Below are 19,273 nucleotides of genomic sequence, written 5' to 3'. Positions count from 1 at the left end.
ATATTTTTGCACCAAAAAAAAAAAAAAAAAAAAAAATTTTGAGCATGTTTTCTAATAATTAGGAATTTTAGGATTATATTTGATCAATAATTTTGACTTTTAATAATAGTAAATATATTTAATTTAGTAAATTTTATTAATTTTATTATTAAAAATAAGATATGTGGTGAATTTTATTATTAAATTTATGGGGCCTATTTGCTATATTTATAAGTTAAAAGGGCTTAATTACACATAGTATCAAACTTATGAGATAATTTGCTATATTTCCCATTCTTTAACCGACTAACTTCAAATTAAGTCATTTTAAAACGAGTAAATATCAACTTTGCCAACTCAACTTAAATTTCAATCATACAAGTTGTTTTATTCAAATGTTCCTACTCCACTTAGCCACTTAACCTGATCCGAATAACCCTACTTGTTCACAAATAAATGCCTGAATTTAACCCGCAACCCAAGTTGACCTGATATCATTTGATTTGACTATATAACTTCATAACAACCCATATAAAACTAACTTGAACCCAAATAACCCATCCAACCTAAATACTTAGGCCCTGTTCTTTTGGATTTCAAGTCACTTAATTTAAGTTCACTTCAGATCCTATAAGTTTAGTTTAGTTCAGTTCAGATCCTATAAGTTCAGTTCAGATCCAATAAGTTCAGTTCAGTTCAGATCCAATAAGTTCAGTTCAGATCCTATAAGTTCAGTTCAGTTCAGATCCTATAAGTTCAGTTCAGATCCTATATCTCACTTAATTTAAGTTAACTTCAGATCCTATAAGTTAAGTTAAGTTCAGTTCAAATCCTATAAGTTCAGTTCAGATCCTATAAGTTCAGTTCAGTTCAGATTCAATAAGTTCAGTTCAGATCCTATAAGTTCAGTTCAGTTCAGATCAGATAAGTTTCAGCCCAAAAGAACAGGGCCTTAGACCATCCACAACGCACTCTTCACCAATTTTCGTGAAAAGAGAAAAACAATATTAAAATGCAAAAAGTATACAACTTGGCAATAATGGCACAGATACTTGGACGAAAATTTCGCATGTTCGAAACTTGGTGAGAAATCAGAAAGTGGGCCTCTAGTTACTTTTGCAGGAGGAGTTCATTTCACTTTTTTTTTTTTTGTTTTTTCTTTATCAATTCAATTGGCCACTCAAAATCTGCCATGTGTCCCTCTCCCCCAACAGTGCATTTTATTATCAACGGTTATATTTGCAGAAAAATTAGAACGGTAATATTCCAAAAATAATTTTTTTTTTTAAAAAAAAAACACAATTCATATTTTTTTTACCCTCTATAAAATGGGCCTAATATCCACATATTTCCTTACACTTCTTCTTTTATTTTCTCTTTACTTAATTTTCTTACTGCAATGTACTATTTTCTATCTTTATTTAAAATAAGAAAATATCCGTGTTAAATAATGACTCGAGATTAAATATTGTAAAAAAAATGAAAAAAGTGTGAGTTTCGAATTTACCTTAATTTATATGCAAAAAAAACGTTGAAAAAAAAAGAAAATCGAATTTGCAATAATAACAATAAAAATAATAAATTATAAAATCGAAAATTTTATATGATTGCAAATAATGAAAATGAAGTAAACATAAATATGTTGCGGTGGATAGTGTGGGTTATAATAAAGTATGAAATAAAAGGAAAACTGAGTATTTGTTGATGTGGTTGTTTTCTTGATGTTTTTTGGTAAATTTTGGTGGTGAGTGGAAATGTGAGGTGGATGGTAAATTGGAGAGAGAATAGGTGAAAAAGTGTAGAGTGAAAATTGGTGAATATTCACTAATGCGGATGGTCTTAGAGATCAAACAACCAAATCCGAATTAACTCTACCCGCATACAATCTAACCAATCAGTTTGTCGGGTCTACTAGCCATTAGGCACCCACCTCTCCTCTTGTCAAAATCTCACACATACATATAGAGTCGATACAAATTGACCCGATTCAATATGAACTAACCCAAATAAATTATTGTTACACACTGACCATTATCCCAAAATAATTTAATAGTAACAAATCCAAATTCGACCCGAACATCAATGGACCCATCCCAACTAGAACTGGCAAAACGGGTCAACGGATCGAGTCATTTCTGGTTTTTCAAATTTTCGAGTTAGTTCGGGCCGGGTCGCGTTATTTCGGGTTTACGTCTGTTTCGGGTTTGTTGGTCAGGTCTGTTTCGGGTCAATCGGGTCGAGTTATTTCGGTCGAGTCATTTTCGGGTTAATGATTAAGAGAGAGACAAGGGCATTTCATGTCTTTTGAGGTCAATTAAAGTTATATTTCGTCGGGTAATTTTCGGGTTGAGTGGTTTCGGGTCGGATCATTTTGGGTCCGGTCTATTACAGATCCATGAAAGCTTGGGTCGGGTCAATTCGGGTTTCGGGTGTCATTCGAGTTCGACAGTTCGGATCAATTTCGGGTCTCGAGTCAGTCTTTTCGAATCGGGTTAATTTTATCAGGTCTAATCCCAACCCGATATAACATAAAGTCGAGACAACCCAAATTAACCCGATCCGCAACCGACCCGGTTGACCTTTTTGCAAGTGCACAAGCTTCAATATTTTCAACACCTCGCTTTCTCCAATCTCTCCTTTCTTCATTAATCAACCCAAACATCTCAGGGGGCGTTTGGTTCAAACATTAGGTATGGAATGGAATGGATTTTAACTCCAAGGAGGTATGGAGTTAGAACCCCATACCTGTTTAAAGTTGTTTGGTTCAATCCGGGAATGGGAATAATAATGTGTGGGATGGAATGGAGTTGGAACCTTGGGGAGAAAGATGGGTATGAGATTCTAATGGGTTGGAATGGAGTTAGAATCCATCGGGTATCTAACTCCATTCCAAAATGCTCCAACCAAACATTGGAATGGCTTGAATCCATTCCAATCCATTCCAAAAGCTCTAACCAAACACCCCCTCAATTCCTCCCACAATCCATCAAAATGCTACGCCACGCAGCAACCAATCTCCTCCGGCAATCCACCAGATCACGGCCACTCTCCACGGCGGCGCAAGCGGTGGCAACACCACCAGACGACACATTTGTAAACACATGGAAGAAAATGATACCAAATTTAGATCCTCCAAATACTCCATCTTCATACATGAAACCTCGACCTCCAATTCCTTCAGCTATTCCTTCTAAGCTTACTGTTAATCTTGCTCTTCCGTATTCTTCTCTCCTTTCTTCCAAAGAGGTTTACCCTTTTATCTGATTTGTTTTATTTATTTATTTATTTATTTATGTTTCTGGGTTTTCAATTTTTGATGTAATTGTGTAAAAATGATGTTTTTTTATATGCATTGGTTGATTTGATGGTTTTTGTGATCTGGGTTTGTTTGTTGATTTTTGTGATCAATGTGGTTGCAGGTAATTCAACAATTATAGAATAAGACGGTCTTACAACACGACTTTTTTATTGGTTTACTCTTTTATCTGGTTTATGTTTATGGATTCTGAATTTTTTCTGTTGTGATTTGTGTAAAGATGATGTCTTATATTGAATTGGTTAATTTGATGGTATTTATGATCTGGGTTTGTTGATTTTTTGGTATCTGGGTAGTTTTGAGTGTGTTAGGGTTTTGAATTGATCTGTGATTTTGTATCTAACCCTAATTAAAACCTGTGAGATTGTGTTTTTGTTGGAATTTATTGTGAATTGGGTTGACAGAGGATTCATTTGACGCTGACTTTTGAATTAGAGTGCACATTTAAGCTACATGATTGTAGTTTAAGTTTGATGTCTCTGAATTACATTGAGTATCCCATATAGCGTGTATGTCGTAAAATTTTCAGTCTGGTTGTGTTCTGAATGATTGTAGTGGTCATGGTTTGCTGTTTAGTTGTCTTGTAATAAGTAATAGTAGTATAGGCAAAGCTGAAGGGTAGGAGGATGAAGGTTTTAACTCGCTATCTTTGAGAGTGACATTGTTCGTATATACTGGTGACTTTCTGCATTGCATTGGTCAAACTCTCATCTCATAAATCCGTAATAGGAGGCTGCTTTCAACTGATGGAATGTCTGGCATTCCTGGTTTTTCTTGAGTTGTGCGCTTGTATTGCTTTCTCAATGGTGATGCGGTTTGTAGTACCTGTGTGTAGAACTGTAGACTGCGGTGAATTGTTACAATCTGTACGTCAGCGAGAAGAAAGAGCTTTCTCAAGTTATCTGTCAGTTGTGTGACCCAGTAATCGAGAGTTTTAGATGCTTGTTACAGACCTGCCCGGCTGCCCGTTAGGACTTGATCATAATATAGTTATGTTCATATGAAGATTAAACTATCCCAAATAGAAATGTGACCAAAGGATACCTTAACCTCTGGTTCTCTGTTGTCATATTGACAGCTAGAAAGAGGTGGATGTTTGACATGATAAATATTCTGGGTGTTGGTTTTGTTGTGATGCATTTTATATATAGAGGATAAAAATGTCGCAGATTTTCAGTCGTACAAGAATATTAAGATACTGGGTATTGGTTTTGTTGTAACCATCATACGAATATATTCACCGTAACTCTTTCTCTATTGGTGCATGTCATCAACCTCTGGTTCAGTATCTTCAGAAAGAGTGTTAATTTCCACTTTATCTAATACTTGTGTATTATTAATGAACTTAACGCCAAAAAATCATTTCCAAACCATCATCGTTAATATGATCCATTTGAAACCGGATCTTGCAGGTGTGTTGTTTACCTGTTTATTAGTCTTCGCAGTGGCAATTAGTGTGTTATAGATGTGTAGAATGTCAATTAGAAGTTTAAAACTTAGCTCTTCAATTCTTTTTTAATGCTACACGGAGAGCAAAGCTGGTTGGGCAGCTAATATCGACAAAGATTTCTCATGATATTTTCGCCAAAAAGCGATTGTGAATGCTGGCATTTGGAAGGGATAAAAGATTGACCTATAGAGCATAGGCCTTTAACTCTAAGGTTACCAAGTCAAAAGAAAAAATGGTGTGCTGTGTCTGTGTTCACCTATTTGAATTCACATTATCATGTTTTGCCAGTTTAGAGTACTTGGGCGTAAAATCAGTATTTGAGAGATGGCAGTCTCGGATTCAGTTGTCAGGTCTAGTGAGACTGTTACTTTGTCATCAAGCGTCTATTTTATTACAAATGCTTGCGTGATTAGCTTTTTGCTGCTGCTGTAAATGGCTTCTTCTGCTATATGCAATTTTCTTTCTTTTGTTTTTATTTATTTCCCTTGTCACTCTGAAAACCCAGTATGTAAAGTGTAAACTGTTTTGAGGAAGGAAAAAACACATGGGCGATACTGATGCGTCTTGTTATTATTATCACGGTCTTTCTCTCAAAAAGATTCTGACCAGTTTTCCTCTTTTTTTTTTCACCGGGTTTCAGGTCGATATGGTCATAGTTCCTGCAACCACTGGTCAAATGGGTGTTCTACCAGGTCATGTGGCCACAATAGCCGAGCTGAAACCTGGTATCATGTCGGTCCACGAAGGAACCGAGGTGTCCAAGTACTTTATTAGCAGTGGCTTTGCAGTCATCCACTCCAACTCATATGCCGACATAGTTGCTGTCGAGGCTGTACCTATTGACCGCATTGACCAAGCCGCTGTTCAGAAGGGGCTTGCAGAATTCACTCAGAAGCTCAGCTCAGCATCCACCGACTTGGAGAAAGCTGAAGCCCAGATTGGTATAGATGTTCACAGTGCTCTCAATGCTGCCATCACTGCCTAATGTTTCCGCTAAATGTATTTCTTCTTTCATTTTGATTCTCGACTTGTAGTCTGATAAATGGTTGGGATTCTTCTTCCATTTTTCCGTCTTGACTTGGAAAAGGTCCAATAAATCTATATGGAAACAAGGCCCTATACTGTGACATCATTTTGTGTTCATTGTATGAGCATTTGCTCAACAAAAATTGAATCTAACATTCGTCTGATCGAAACTAGTGACTTGTATCGTAAGTTGACAACACAAATCTTTCTATTTGGTATAGTTGGGATTTGACACAGGCCATGAAGCTGTCTTCCTGTCTCTAATGAGTTGCAACTAAACCCGTCAAATTCTGACCCGACCTGTTTTTCAGGTCAAGACCCAAAAATTTCGACCCGGTGACTCATTTGGCCCGTTATTTTAGGGTCGAGATCCGACTGGAACGGGTTGCCTCGTTTGGTCGAAGATAAATCAAGAATTTTATTAAAATATTAATATTTATATATTATATTTGAAAAAATAGTTAAAAAAATATATTTTATTATTACTTAAAATTACAAACACAATTAAAAAGTCAATTTTATAGAACTTTTATTATATTTAATAATAAAAAAAATTATTAAAAAAAAATTATTTTAATAATTATGTCAATATAATTAATTTAAATATTGAATATTATTAAAATATTAATTTTAAATGTGTTCCACATTTTTAAAAAGTATTTTTTTAATTAAAAAATCGTTAAAAAAAGACGTTAGAAATTATTTCTTGACTCGTATTCTGACCCTAACCCGACTGTGACCCGTATTCTGACCCTAACCCGACTGTGACCCAGTTTGACAGGTCTAGTTGCAACACTACTGAGCTTGTGGCCTTGTGGATAATTTTCTACCTAATTGCTTGATCTGCATAATGCATTGCTTAGATTACTCAATGACATCTGCAGTGCACAGTTTTCAGGTCGATCAACGAATTAAAACGGTGGCGTATGGTGAAATGATTTATTAGATAAACATAATCATCACCTTGTGGTGTACTACTATACAAGAGGAATACTACCTGTAGATCTATAATTACAGTTACAGGGAAGAACAGGTTAAATAAGATCTAACAACATGAGAAACTTAATATCATCCGATCCAGTACGCTTCTGCTCTTCATGTTCGTGATTCTCTGTCGGTCTTAACCGGCCAAATCATGCCTCCGTGTTATAACCTAAAGCCTTCATGTCTTCATAGCATTGCTTGAATTCTCCATGGGCATCCGCCTTCGAAAGCATGTTCTAACACATCCTCCACTCTTTTGGCAAATATTATCTGTCAGATCAAAGGGCCGAGATATGTAAGGAAACGAAATGTAGTCTAGTTCTAATGAAATATGATGGAGGTACTCTGAAATTAGGTTCCGAGTCTGAATCCCCCTTCCTCGTATTGTAATTCCCATGCGGCTCTTTTGACACAAAAATGGAAAAAAAAAAGCCGAATACTTCATTACTTTCTGTATCCGTATAGTTGGACACATCATCTTAAGCCAAAATTATTAGTTTATTGAATAAAAAAACTGAGGCCGACACTTGAACAGAAACCCATAACGAGAACTTCCAAAAGTGTCCGAGTAATATAGCTATAGACAATCGATTAAAAAAGGCACGATACCTCAAGACTAGAAAGAACAGCGGCTGGTATTTCAACCAAATCTTTTACATTCCTATGAGGCAATATCACTCTCTTTATACCATAGCGATGTGCTGCCAACACCTGCGCAAATCGAGTCAACAAAGCAACAACTTAGAGAGGACTCAGCTCTTACGAACCACTAAAAAAAACCATGCTGATATGTATTCATGCATCAAGACACTAACGGATCTTCCTTTGGGTTCACTGCATTCGCCTTTTCCCGACATTGAAATCAGTTCTAGATTTCGTATGGGTAAAGTTTAGCCCACAAAACACCCCACGTTATTGAGGGGCCATTCTTTAATACATTATTTTCGATCCGCTAAACTTTCGTCTAAAAGCAAATGTCGTGAGTTAAAGTATCATCGTAAAAAATGAATCAATGGGAAGCTAAGGTGTTATAGCATCATAAACAAGAAGGGATATCTTATGAAATTAGTAAATGGCATACCTTGTCCTTAACACCACCCACCGGCAGCACAAGGCCCCTCAAGGTCATCTCCCCAGTCATTGCTGTATCTGCTCGAACTCGTTTTTGACTTAACAACGAAACGAGTGCTGTGACCAATGTCACACCTGCTGATGGGCCATCTTTAGGAATTGCCCCAGCAGGAAAATGGATGTGAATGTCTCGTCCATTCATCAAGTTGCCTTCCGAATCAACCACAAACCTTAGTTCAGTGGCCCTTGATCTTACCTGTTCATGCCCGAATAAAAGCAAGGGAACAAGCTCTAATAAGGGTAGTTCCGAAAGTGAAAATAAATGCAAGTCCTTCACAACCTTACACTAAAAACAATTCATAAATCATCGAGGCCTCATACAGTCATACTCACGACCTTGGTTTGAAACCCATCGATATTAGACCAAAAATGAAAATAATGACACTTAATAAAAAGAGGGATTCTAGAAAGCTTCTACAGGAATATGTCATATAGTAACTAAAGTTACATGCTCTAAAGGATGGGACTTGTGACTTGGCAGTCACACATTCAGGTTCCGCTAGTGTTGGTAGTCACACGTTCAGGTTCCGCTAGTGGAACCTTGGGAAGAGGGGTTTTCCTATCTCCCCTCTACTTTCTAAGGAGCGGGCATTGTACGTTTGGTTGGCTGAACATGGCAAATGGGGATCTTTCTTATTAATAGAAAAAAAATAACAGAACAATTTACCCAAGTAAGAGCTATCTGTGCTGATTCCTTGATAACACTGCCAAGCTGGCCAGTCAGCCGTAATTCGCCCTTCCCAGCCATTGTAGTGGCCTCAACAAACTGAACCTCTCCACCGTGAACAGTCCACACCAGCCCGACGGAGACTCCGGGATTCGCAACCCTTTCTGCAGTTTCTCTATCATCATACCTTGGTGGCTGTGATCACAAATTACATTTTGAGAAGGTAAACAAGGAAAATGAAGTCCCCTCACTCCCGTGATAGTACAAACCATGGATCTAGGATAATATTTCTATGATAAACCACTTTACAGATATGGAAACAGTTAAAATAAATGAATAAAATGGTCCAGGCAAATAATTTTCCTATGTACCACTTTAAAAATCTGGTAATGAATTTTGAAAAAAAAAATGAATGGACTAGCCCAGCCCAAAAAATGCTTGCACGGTGCCAAGATTTAATCTCATTCCGAATTTGCCAACATAAACCAGAAAATTAGAAAAATCAGCCTAGAAATTATCAAATAACTTTTCAACTCCAGTTCGCAGAATGAAACTGAAAGCTTCACACCCATCTGAAAAATATCATTCGTAAAATCCTGCCTCAGAAAACATTTTTCAGAGAGCAAATTTCCAAAGTGCCACGAACAAGGTGAAAATTTCCCAAACTAAGTTGCTTACACAGTTTTAGCCAATAATATTAGTAGAAATTAAGAAATAGTACACTCCAGAGAACTCCACCAAGTATAGAAATAAGGGAGTGAATAGATGAAGAAAGGGTAAGAAAAAGACTCACACCGAGAACTTTTTCAAGCATAGTCTCGTCAACAATCAGATGACAGGAAAGCCGCAAATCATTTGAAAAGTCTTGATTGTTAACGCCCATGGGAATCACCTCCATTTCTACTTCTGCTCCTTCACCAAGTCTGCTTTCTAGAACAGGTGAAGAAAGTTGTTGGATATCTTTACTAACTGCTGTAGCATTATCTTGCTCTGCAACCTTTACAGCTGCTGCACGAGCCAACGCAGACAGATTTCTCTCTAGGTTCCGGACACCAGCTTCTCTAGTATATCTGTGAATCACAAGTTTCACCATATCCTGCCAGAATAGAGAACCACAAGAGTTCAGGTACAGGTACTCTGGGTGAGAATGCCAAAACGATCTGAATGTGAAGGGACACTAGATAAAGTGGACCTTTTAACAAAGAAATATACCATACAAGTAACCATCTACAATTCAGAAATAGCATAGAAGATGCTGAATAACTGAAGTACATATCATCGGGTAGAAGTTGAACTACGTATTTGTTAAGGAGTATTTAGAGAAGTTTCTTCTTTTATCCCACTACCTTCAACTTTCATCAACGTGATCATTAATTGTCAAGAACCATAACAAAATAATGCCAAATGTGAATGAGATAAGATAATTACAACTCTGTCTTTATCCATAGGACACTTGATTACAAATTATTTATACTTCATAGAGTAATGAAAGGAATCAACAAATAAAGGACACTAAAAGAGTGGTACACATATACAAAAAGACAATAATTAAGGGACAAAAACTCATATGAAACCATTATATGTATACAATCGACCTATTCCACGTTATATATCTCATTTGATAAATGAGTTATTGACTTTATTGTACATAGACAATTGTTTCACATAAGACTAATTGTAACCAACAGCGGACACCCATGAGCAAAAGGACAACACAAAAATATGCTCCCAATAGCTAAACAAATACCAAACAAGTACCTCGGGAATCTGAAGGAATTCAGAGCTCAATCCATGTTGGTCTAGGACTCTTGGTAGAAGATGCTTCATAGCAATGTTGAGCTTCTCCTCTGGTGTATATCCAGGTAGCTCTATGACTTCCATCCTATCCCGGAGTGGCGGAGGAATAGGCTGCATTTTATTGGCAGTTGCCACAAAAATAACTTTGGAAAGATCATATGGAACATTTAAGTAACTGTGTTTGAGTTAAGAAGTTAACATCAAATTACTGTGACTAATCTCTAATGACATGGCACAAAATTAACCTGCACATGATAATACTTCGTACTAATCTATGTCATCATTATGCATAGATTTTTTAGACAATGCATGGTTTACCTCAACCTTTATATTCTATAGAATCCTAAGACAGATTCTAAAATGTGATTGTCACCTAAAACACAGGGATGAACACTGGAAATGAATAAGTAACTGATTTGACGAACAAAAGAATGTATCATAGAAAAGGATACTGGTCATTGAAAGTTTTGTTCTGTTCAGGATCAAGAACTTCTAGTAGAGCTGCAGCAGGATCTCCACGAACATCAGAGCCAGTTTTATCTATCTCGTCCAATAACATAACAGGATTTGAGACGCCCACTCTCTGAAAACTCAAAAAGAGCATAAAGAGGACAAAAATAAGTAGTAACACATGAGTCAAATATAAAGCTCAAGTCCTGGAGAAAGAAAACTATCAAAGGCAATACAATAAAAGAAATTTATCACAACACGCAGCTAACAATCTAATCAAAGCTAGCTTGTTACAGTACAAAGTCGGATGTTCAAGAAAGTAATAATACAGGTTGTCAGTAGCACAACTAGAATTTAATGATTACATTGAATGAAAACCCTTATCAACCTCATCAAAGCTAGCTTGTCCAAGCTGGAAAGACTCAAACCCAATAATATATATTATGTCATTAACAGAACTAAAATTTAATGCCGCAAGTGGGAAGCTCCAAGATAATAGGGCATTGTCGTTTTTTTGTTACATTGAACTAAAAATTTCAGCTTTATAGGAATTTTCAGATTCGGGCAACTCACAAGCAATAACAATACAGCTAGTTAACAAACATGAAAAAGGAAAACTATCGAAATAAGTATTAATGATGCAAATTCAAGATTATCTGTGAACTAATTTGAGCAAATCACAAGCCAAGTCACACTTGGAAGGACATGTACCTTTATGCCTTCAATAAGACGACCTGGCATGCTTCCAATGTAAGTTCTCCGGTGCCCCCTGATATCAGCTTCATCCTTCACACCGCCAAGAGATATACGTATGAACTTTCGACCCAAAGCAGCAGCTATTGATGTGGCCAAAGATGTTTTTCCCACACCAGGTGGCCCAACGAAGCACAAAATGGGGCCTCTTGCATCAGGTTTAAGCTGCAGTTCACTCAAACCATGTGAGTGTACAATCGTCAGCACTAAGACAAAGCTCAGGCGAATAAAAGATTGTTGACCTTACGAACAGCCAAATATTCGATAATGCGTTGTTTGACCTTGACCAGTCCATGATGGTCATTGTCAAGTCGCTCCTTAGCAGCCCTAAGATCTAGTTTCTGCTCTTCAGTTGCCTTCTGCCAAGGAAGATCGGCAAGAAGCTCCAAGTAAACACGTGAACTATGGTACCCAGGTTGCTGAGGCTGCATTTTCTTCAGTCTCCTGAATTGGAAATTTAGATAAGAAGCCATAAGTTACTTATCAAAAAAGATAAGGAACATAAAATTAGTACCACTCGGAATAGAGTAGCATAAACTAAATTCCTCGTTCACAGGAAACTAGATACTTCCATTACAGAACTAAGATCAACAATGCTCGCGATACAAGATCCTTGACACTTGACGCAACTCCAAGAACATCAAAAGTCTGACTTGCTCAGTTGTGAGGACATACGTTCCAAGGACTGCCGGACTCTTTAAAAAATATCAAGGAAAAAAAAGATCAAATAAACATTTCAGAGGGTGCATAAAAACATACCGCAACTCCCTTTGCGCATGTTTCCAAACATCTGAAGGCATTCCTGCACTTTGCATTTTTCTTTCAAGAGCAGCAACATCATCCTCATCGTCATCGTTGTCCCCGAGTTCCTCTTTTATAGCTCTCATCTAAGTGAAATTAACAGAAAAAAAATGCCAAGTAGAAGATTTAAAGAAATTCAAAAACCAAAATGAAGATGATAGGTCTGTCAAAGCATTCACAAGCTAAAACCCAAACTGCCAAGTATAGAATAACAGGATCAAGTACATCCCCCCGTCAGACAAGGACTTGTATTATTGTATAGGGACTACACATGGTTTAAAATCTCGGCCAAGACGTATCGTATCGCCCGAGATGTACCGTATCGGAGGCGGCCGATACGCGATATCCCGAGAGCCGTGAATTATACATCAACTAATCATGGCCGATACGCGATATACCGCGATTTTAAACTATGGGCCTACATCAACTAATCAAAGTAATAATCAGAATGTTGAAAGTTTTACAGCATTAGAAACAAACCCAGGATATACATAAATGAGCCTGATCATTTTCAAGATGCTACTATTCCATTTACTCAGACCAATAAGTTCTCATCCACATCTCGGCCAAGACGTATCGTATCGCCCGAGATGTACCGTATCGGAGGCGGCCGATACGCGATATCCCGAGAGCCGTGAATTATACATCAACTAATCATGGCCGATACGCGATATACCGCGATTTTAAACTATGGGCCTACATCAACTAATCAAAGTAATAATCAGAATGTTGAAAGTTTTACAGCATTAGAAACAAACCCAGGATATACATAAATGAGCCTGATCATTTTCAAGATGCTACTATTCCATTTACTCAGACCAATAAGTTCTCATCCACATGTCAGCATCAATTACTTAGCACAAGAGCTTTAGAAATTCCAAGTATCAAGATTTAATTACTCATGAAGTAATACTCAATACATCAATGCCAGAGTGCTTCGCTGTTTCACATTAGACAGAAGTAAATGGCATATCAATACTCAGTACCAAACATTCACAAACCTGCTGCCTTAGAAGGAACTCTCTCTGTGATTTTGACAATTGTCCTTCAACCTTTTGTGTGATCTTCTCAGCCACACGAATTGTCTAGCAAAACAAAGTCATTTAACAGGAGGGAGCATAAGCACTAGAATAAAATGAGACATAATTATACACTAGATTGATTGTGCAAATCATCCGAGAAAGTACCTGCAGATGCCGATCAACCAACTCAATTGCTTTTGAAAGCCTAATTTTAAGGTCAACTGAATCTAACATCGCTAGCTGCTCTTCGAAACTTATTTCAAAGCTTGCAACAAATATATCAGCCAACTTGTGAATAGGGACAGTCTCCAGAAGAACTTTTGTTCTCCCTGCAGTCTTTTGTTTCTGATAAACATAAATGATAAGTTAATACCATACCGACAAAAAGAACAACATAACAAAAAAACAAGAAAGTGAAGACCCCACAGCTATAACTAATAACACATCCAATTCTTTCTCAGAATTCTTAGTGTCCCACAGAAATAATTGTTCATGATTATCCTATTGGTTTTCAAAAGAAGTGGAGGAAAAAGGTTCTAAAAAAGTTTCTCGATGTGTAAGTCAGTGAAGCACAAATAGATTCAGTTTCTCTATCTTTCTCTACGATTGAGGGAAAAAAGTTCTAAAAAAAAGACATTCAGTTATATAATTAGCACCGTACACCCTGAAACAGAGAATGTTCTCATGTTACTTACTTTGAGCATGAAATTAAAGAGATTTGATATGACTGTCTCTTAGAAGGGCAAGAATAGTTTTATACACGATAAATGGATGAAGCCCTTCAGCATTAAGAGAAGACATTTATCGTCCAGCACATTGAATGAAATAAACCTTTTTAAGGTGTTTGCCTATTTCGATAGATTCTTCTAAATCAACAAGGCAAAATTTGAAAACTCGATCCCATGTGAAAAGTTGGCTCATCAGGACTTTCAAGCAGTCAATCATACAGTCCTTCCTCATTAATCGACTCAAGTTGTATCTATGAAAGCTCAAACCTTACCTGCTCAAGGACGGTGATAAGTTCCATTGCAGTCATTTTGAATTGGCGAGCTAATGCAACAAAATCAGGGTCCTGCTCTGCTTGTTCCATCTCTAAACATTAAGAAAAACATTGCATGAAGCAACTTAACATCCACGCCACAAAAACACGTGACAATTTTTAGAAGCATCCAAAAAGCACATGGACAAGAACTAGATTGTCCACACAGATTCAAGTGCAAAACCAGTATGTACATATCCATATCAATTACTAAGTCACTGGATTCGCTCAACTACCAGTGAATAGCAAGCTTTAAATTAATAACTGGCGCTGCCCATTCTTATTACATACATTTTATGGCAGGACTAAAATCAATGTATTGGATATTTTTTAAAGTGTGCATCGCATAAACGTATCCATATGGAGGCATACTATAGATTAGGTAAGCCTGCCTAAGTATAAATACTTGCACAGAAATGAAAGTAGTAGCATATAAAATATAAAAGACGTGATAATAGCCTGTTTGTAACCTCAAAACTATTAACCTGACCCCAACGAAAACCCAGAATTCATATATCTCTTACATCCGGATGTTTTACCTGCTTTTGTAATGTCAAGTGGAGAAATTCTTGCAGTATAATAAGTTCCTCTAGTATTGAGTTCCAGCACGCTGAATCTGCACAAGCCTTCAAGTACCACAGTATAAGTAACCCTCCCGCTCGGTTTTTCCACTCCTCTTGAGAGGTGTAATGCTCGAGCAGCCACTCCCCTACATTACCATGCACTGTGCCTTGTTAACTCACTAAATAAAACCCAAAAAAAGTAAAAGACAATTGATTGGACGACAAGAAAGGCATTTACGGACCCTAAAGCTACAATGGACTAGGTAGTCAAGAACCCCTTGTCTTTAAGGATTCGTAGAAATGACATTTAACTATTTTAGAAGTGAGGAAAGAAGATATAGCTGAGGTACAAGTAGCCCTCGTGAAAGAAATATCTCATGGCCAATATCTTCCTTATATTGACAAGTTTAGGCTGCATAATCAACAGCTATGGGAAGCATAGGAATTTGGCAGTCCTTCCATTTCAATTACAAAGAATGATGTAACATTTGAATGATAGGTAGTGACAGCGATTCAGATGATGCCTTAGAAATTACATCCTCAATCACAGGATATGATGGTTTGAAAAACGCTTCTCATGTATGGTAAGCTCCATTTTAGGTATGAGTCAAGACTCGAAACAAGAATAAAAAGTGAAAAAACATAATAGATACCGGTTGTGCCAGTGAACAGCCTCCTGCTGACTCTTTCCACCGGCCTTGGCTGAGCCTGAGATACCAGACTGATTTTTTAAGTTACGTTCCCCAGAATCCGATCCTGCACCTTTGCAAAAGAGATTTTCAAAACTATGCAAGTGCTTTAACGAAATGCCCACAAATAAAAATAATGTACAAAATGTTTAGAACGACAAAGTAGAAACACCTTGACAAATAAATAAATAATCATGTGATTACTAAATATAGCACACATAAGAGTAAACTATGGGGGAATGGGAAAATGGAAACAAAAGCATATACCTGGGTAAAGCACGGGTCCAGCAGATGCAGAATCCACTGCATCATGGACAGGAACAATGCCAATTAAACCCTTCTCTTCCCTCTGCCATAATTCTTGCTCCACCAGTTTAACACTAGAGAAAAAATAGAACAACAACCAGAATTTTGTTCTAGTTAGCCACACCCAATGGAAGAAGCCCGATTGATTTCCAAATTATGAACTTTGTATTAATGTACTATCAATGAAATAGTGTATGTCAATTGATGCAAATTGTAATGCAGTTATGCAGCTTCAACTAAAATTAACTCACTTTCTTAGATTACATTAAAGCAGCTAAAGAAGAACCAAATTGTACAAGTATCTAACTTAGATCTGCAAAGACAAATTAGCAAAATAAAGCGCAACTATGAAAACTCAGTTCAGGCATCCATTATTCTCGTCTAATTCTATAGGAGACTACGAGTAGCATGAATTTCTAATAGCTGTAACTCAAAGGTTAAAATTATTCTTCATTATTACTTGACTACCTAAAATCCTGCAGTCAATGACAAAAGCTTGCCTATCAGTCTATCATTCCCAAAGTGGCCCGCCCTAACCCAAAAAATCAGGCAATATCGCACTCCTTCAACGTTCAGTCCGAGCTCACTTTAGTTTTATTTCAAACCTAGGACCTTAGATAGTTAGATACATACGCATATACTCCATTTTGGTATTTCCTCATAATAACAGTCTACCCGATAATACATAAGATAGGTTGTGAAAAACACCGCTAACATAAAACACCGAATTTGGCAAAATCACGCAACAATAGCCAATTATACATACAATATCAACTCCAGCAACAACTAGCTAAAGTAACTTCTGCCGTGTTTCAAACCTCAATAGGCCCCACCTCCAACTCCACAAGCCCAGATCCCGAAATAGGAAACTTTACCAACTGAGCTAAATAACGTAGACAGCACACTCCCCGTGGTTCCAACCTCAACAGGCACCACCACACTTCACCCCACCTCCAAGTCCCAAACCCCAACTCCTACCCCAGCTACGCTAACTAACATAACAACGCCCTCCCGTGTTTCAAACCTCATATAGCAGCCCCACCTCCAACTCCTAAAGCTCAATTCCCAAACTTTACCAACTAAGCTAACTAACATCGACATCCTCCTCGTGTTTCAAACCTCAATAGGGCACCACTTCACCTCACCCGACCTCCAACTCCCCAACCCCAACTCCCGAACTTTACCAGCTAAGCTCAACTAACATCAACAACGCCCTCCGTGTTTCAAATCTCGGTAGGGCCCCACCGCACCCCAGTACCCCACCCAACCTCCAACTACCCAGCTCCCGAACTTTACCAACTAAACTGGCTAACATCTAAAAACGCGCAATTTCGACAAAATATTACTTCAACCATACTAATCTCCAATTGGGTACCTAACAATTTAACCAACTTGATCAATTATCCTCTAAAAACACAATTCACAGAAAATTAAATCAAAAGTTAACGACTTTATCATTACCCGCAATCAACAACAACGAAATTAATTAAAACACAAATTAACAACTTTAAAATTACAAAAAATAAAAAAAAAAATAAAAAATAAAAAAAAAATAACCTGGTAGGGGAAGTGCAACGAATACGAATAATAGCACCAGGCAATAAAACTTTATTTTTGAAGGCCAAAATTCCTAGACGATTTGGAAGATCCATGTGATCCGCCATTGATGATTTTTTTTGGGAGGAGAGAGAAAATTGTGGGCTTAATACTATTATATTATTTTATATTGTATTGTATTATGGTATTTTAATACTATAATTGTTTGTAGATAAGAGTGAAGAGAGTTAGTAGTGAAGAACAATGATGATTTTTTATTTATTTTGTTTTTAAGGAAGATGATGACTAGTATTTTTTTTGTTAAATAAATTTTTTTTTTTTGAGGGAATTTTGTTAAATAATTTAGTGGAGGAAAACGATGAATATCTTTTGGTAATGAAACGATTTAGGGATGGCAATTAGTCGGATTTGAATGGTCTATAATATGAGTTTTTATAAAATGTGCTCAATAAGGCAATAAGCACATGTTAAGATGCTAAAAAATGAAAGTTTTATATCAATTACTTCCTTAAGTATGGTAATAATGAGTTTGGATTTCAATTTCTCATTATATGTTATTTAAATCTTTTATTTCTTAGCATCTTAACATGTCTATTGGACACATTTTAAAAAACTCTTATAATATTTAGATTTAGATTCAAATTTCGTTATCTTATAGTACTTCGTAAGTCTGTATGTTATATCGACGTCAAATACGGAGTATGTTATCTGTCTAAGTTCTCGTGATCTATATTAAAATCAGTTTTGGATTACCTGAGATCCCAATTTATAAAGTTTTTCTTACTTTAGTCCTCGCTTTAGTATTTTAGATTTCTCGGTCCTCACTTCGTCAATCCTAAATTAGCCCGACCCCTCTATTGGCTCTATACACTACATCTCCCTTTCGTGTGATATTTGTTTCGCAAAACTAAATATCAAGGAACTAGGCAATTTTTTGTTTATCGCAAGAAAAAGGCAATTTTTTTGTTTATCATGTTTTATCACAATGAAGTTTTGTTGGCATACCTATGTTACTCAGCTTTCATTGCAAGTGTCGAATACGGTTATTTTTTTGCAATTTTTTTGGTATAAAATGAAGTGTCGAAGTCCAAGTGAAATGACTTCTCATGTACTAAAAGTTAATTTTTGGAGTAAGAACTTGTCCTAGATGTAAAAGTGAAGGGTAATCGTTTTTAAGCTTGGTTGTATGTTTCTAAGCTCGTTTGGTTCCATTTATATTTCTTAGGATAACGGAAATGAAAAGTGGTGTTTTTTACCCTGATTTGTAGCAAAAAATGGTGAATCTATGATGCAAACATTCTACTAGATATAAAAAGTTTTTTGATTCGGTTTTGTGATATTACTTAATTAATTTTGTTTTCTATACTATAAATTTGACAAACATTTTTTGATGTATTACAGACTTAGTTAATAAGACTCTCGTCTTATTGTTTAGGAACCACTTATGGCTCATAGTTGTATTGTATACTTGTATGAGTTGTATCATGTATGGAGCAATGTATAGGATGTTGATAAGATGACGGTTCTAGAATAATGCTCGCGATTCCTTAAGTTCTGTTTGAAATTCGAGCTAAAGAACGAGGCATTGATACCATTAATACGCCACACGCTAGTGTCGCCTGTTTTTTTTCTCGTCTCTTAATTTGACAATTAGCCAAATATCGAAAGGCCCTTCTACCATTCTTAATAGATTTTAATAGGTTATGTAGTTCTCTGACTTTTTAGAACACATGTTTCATTGAA

General features: G+C 36.6%; 2 protein-coding genes across 3 annotated transcripts; one reads left to right on the top strand and one right to left on the bottom strand.

Annotated features, from left to right (window-relative positions):
- The first annotated feature begins 2,695 nt into the window (after positions 1–2,695).
- On the top strand, positions 2,696–5,872 carry LOC141592817 (ATP synthase subunit delta', mitochondrial-like). The gene is made up of 2 exons (XM_074413660.1): positions 2,696–3,225; positions 5,386–5,872. The coding sequence occupies exons 1-2, from the start codon at positions 2,755–2,757 to the stop codon at positions 5,728–5,730; spliced, it is 816 nt and encodes a 271-aa protein (XP_074269761.1). The 5' UTR covers positions 2,696–2,754; the 3' UTR covers positions 5,731–5,872.
- An 824-nt stretch (positions 5,873–6,696) lies between these two features.
- Positions 6,697–17,877, bottom strand: LOC141592804 (lon protease homolog 2, peroxisomal). Of its 2 annotated transcripts, none has more exons than XM_074413647.1 (17): positions 17,531–17,877; positions 15,935–16,047; positions 15,632–15,734; positions 14,955–15,124; positions 14,377–14,468; positions 13,542–13,721; positions 13,356–13,439; positions 12,313–12,440; positions 11,796–11,997; positions 11,512–11,718; positions 10,803–10,933; positions 10,312–10,525; positions 9,347–9,649; positions 8,554–8,748; positions 7,837–8,082; positions 7,365–7,466; positions 6,697–7,025 (listed from the first exon to the last, which is right to left on the bottom strand). In XM_074413647.1, exons 1-17 carry the CDS (start codon positions 17,635–17,637, stop codon positions 6,942–6,944), a joined length of 2,661 nt encoding a protein of 886 aa, XP_074269748.1. In that variant the 5' UTR covers positions 17,638–17,877; the 3' UTR covers positions 6,697–6,941. The 2 variants fall into 2 exon arrangements, with proteins under 2 accessions (XP_074269748.1, XP_074269740.1); XM_074413639.1 differs by having other exon boundaries at positions 15,632–15,740; positions 17,531–17,801.
- Between the last annotated feature and the right edge of the window lie 1,396 nt (positions 17,878–19,273).

Source organism: Silene latifolia, chromosome 1, assembly GCF_048544455.1.
Source record: "Silene latifolia isolate original U9 population chromosome 1, ASM4854445v1, whole genome shotgun sequence".
Lineage (NCBI taxonomy): Eukaryota > Viridiplantae > Streptophyta > Magnoliopsida > Caryophyllales > Caryophyllaceae > Silene > Silene latifolia.
This window is presented reverse-complemented; position numbering and strand designations above follow the sequence as displayed.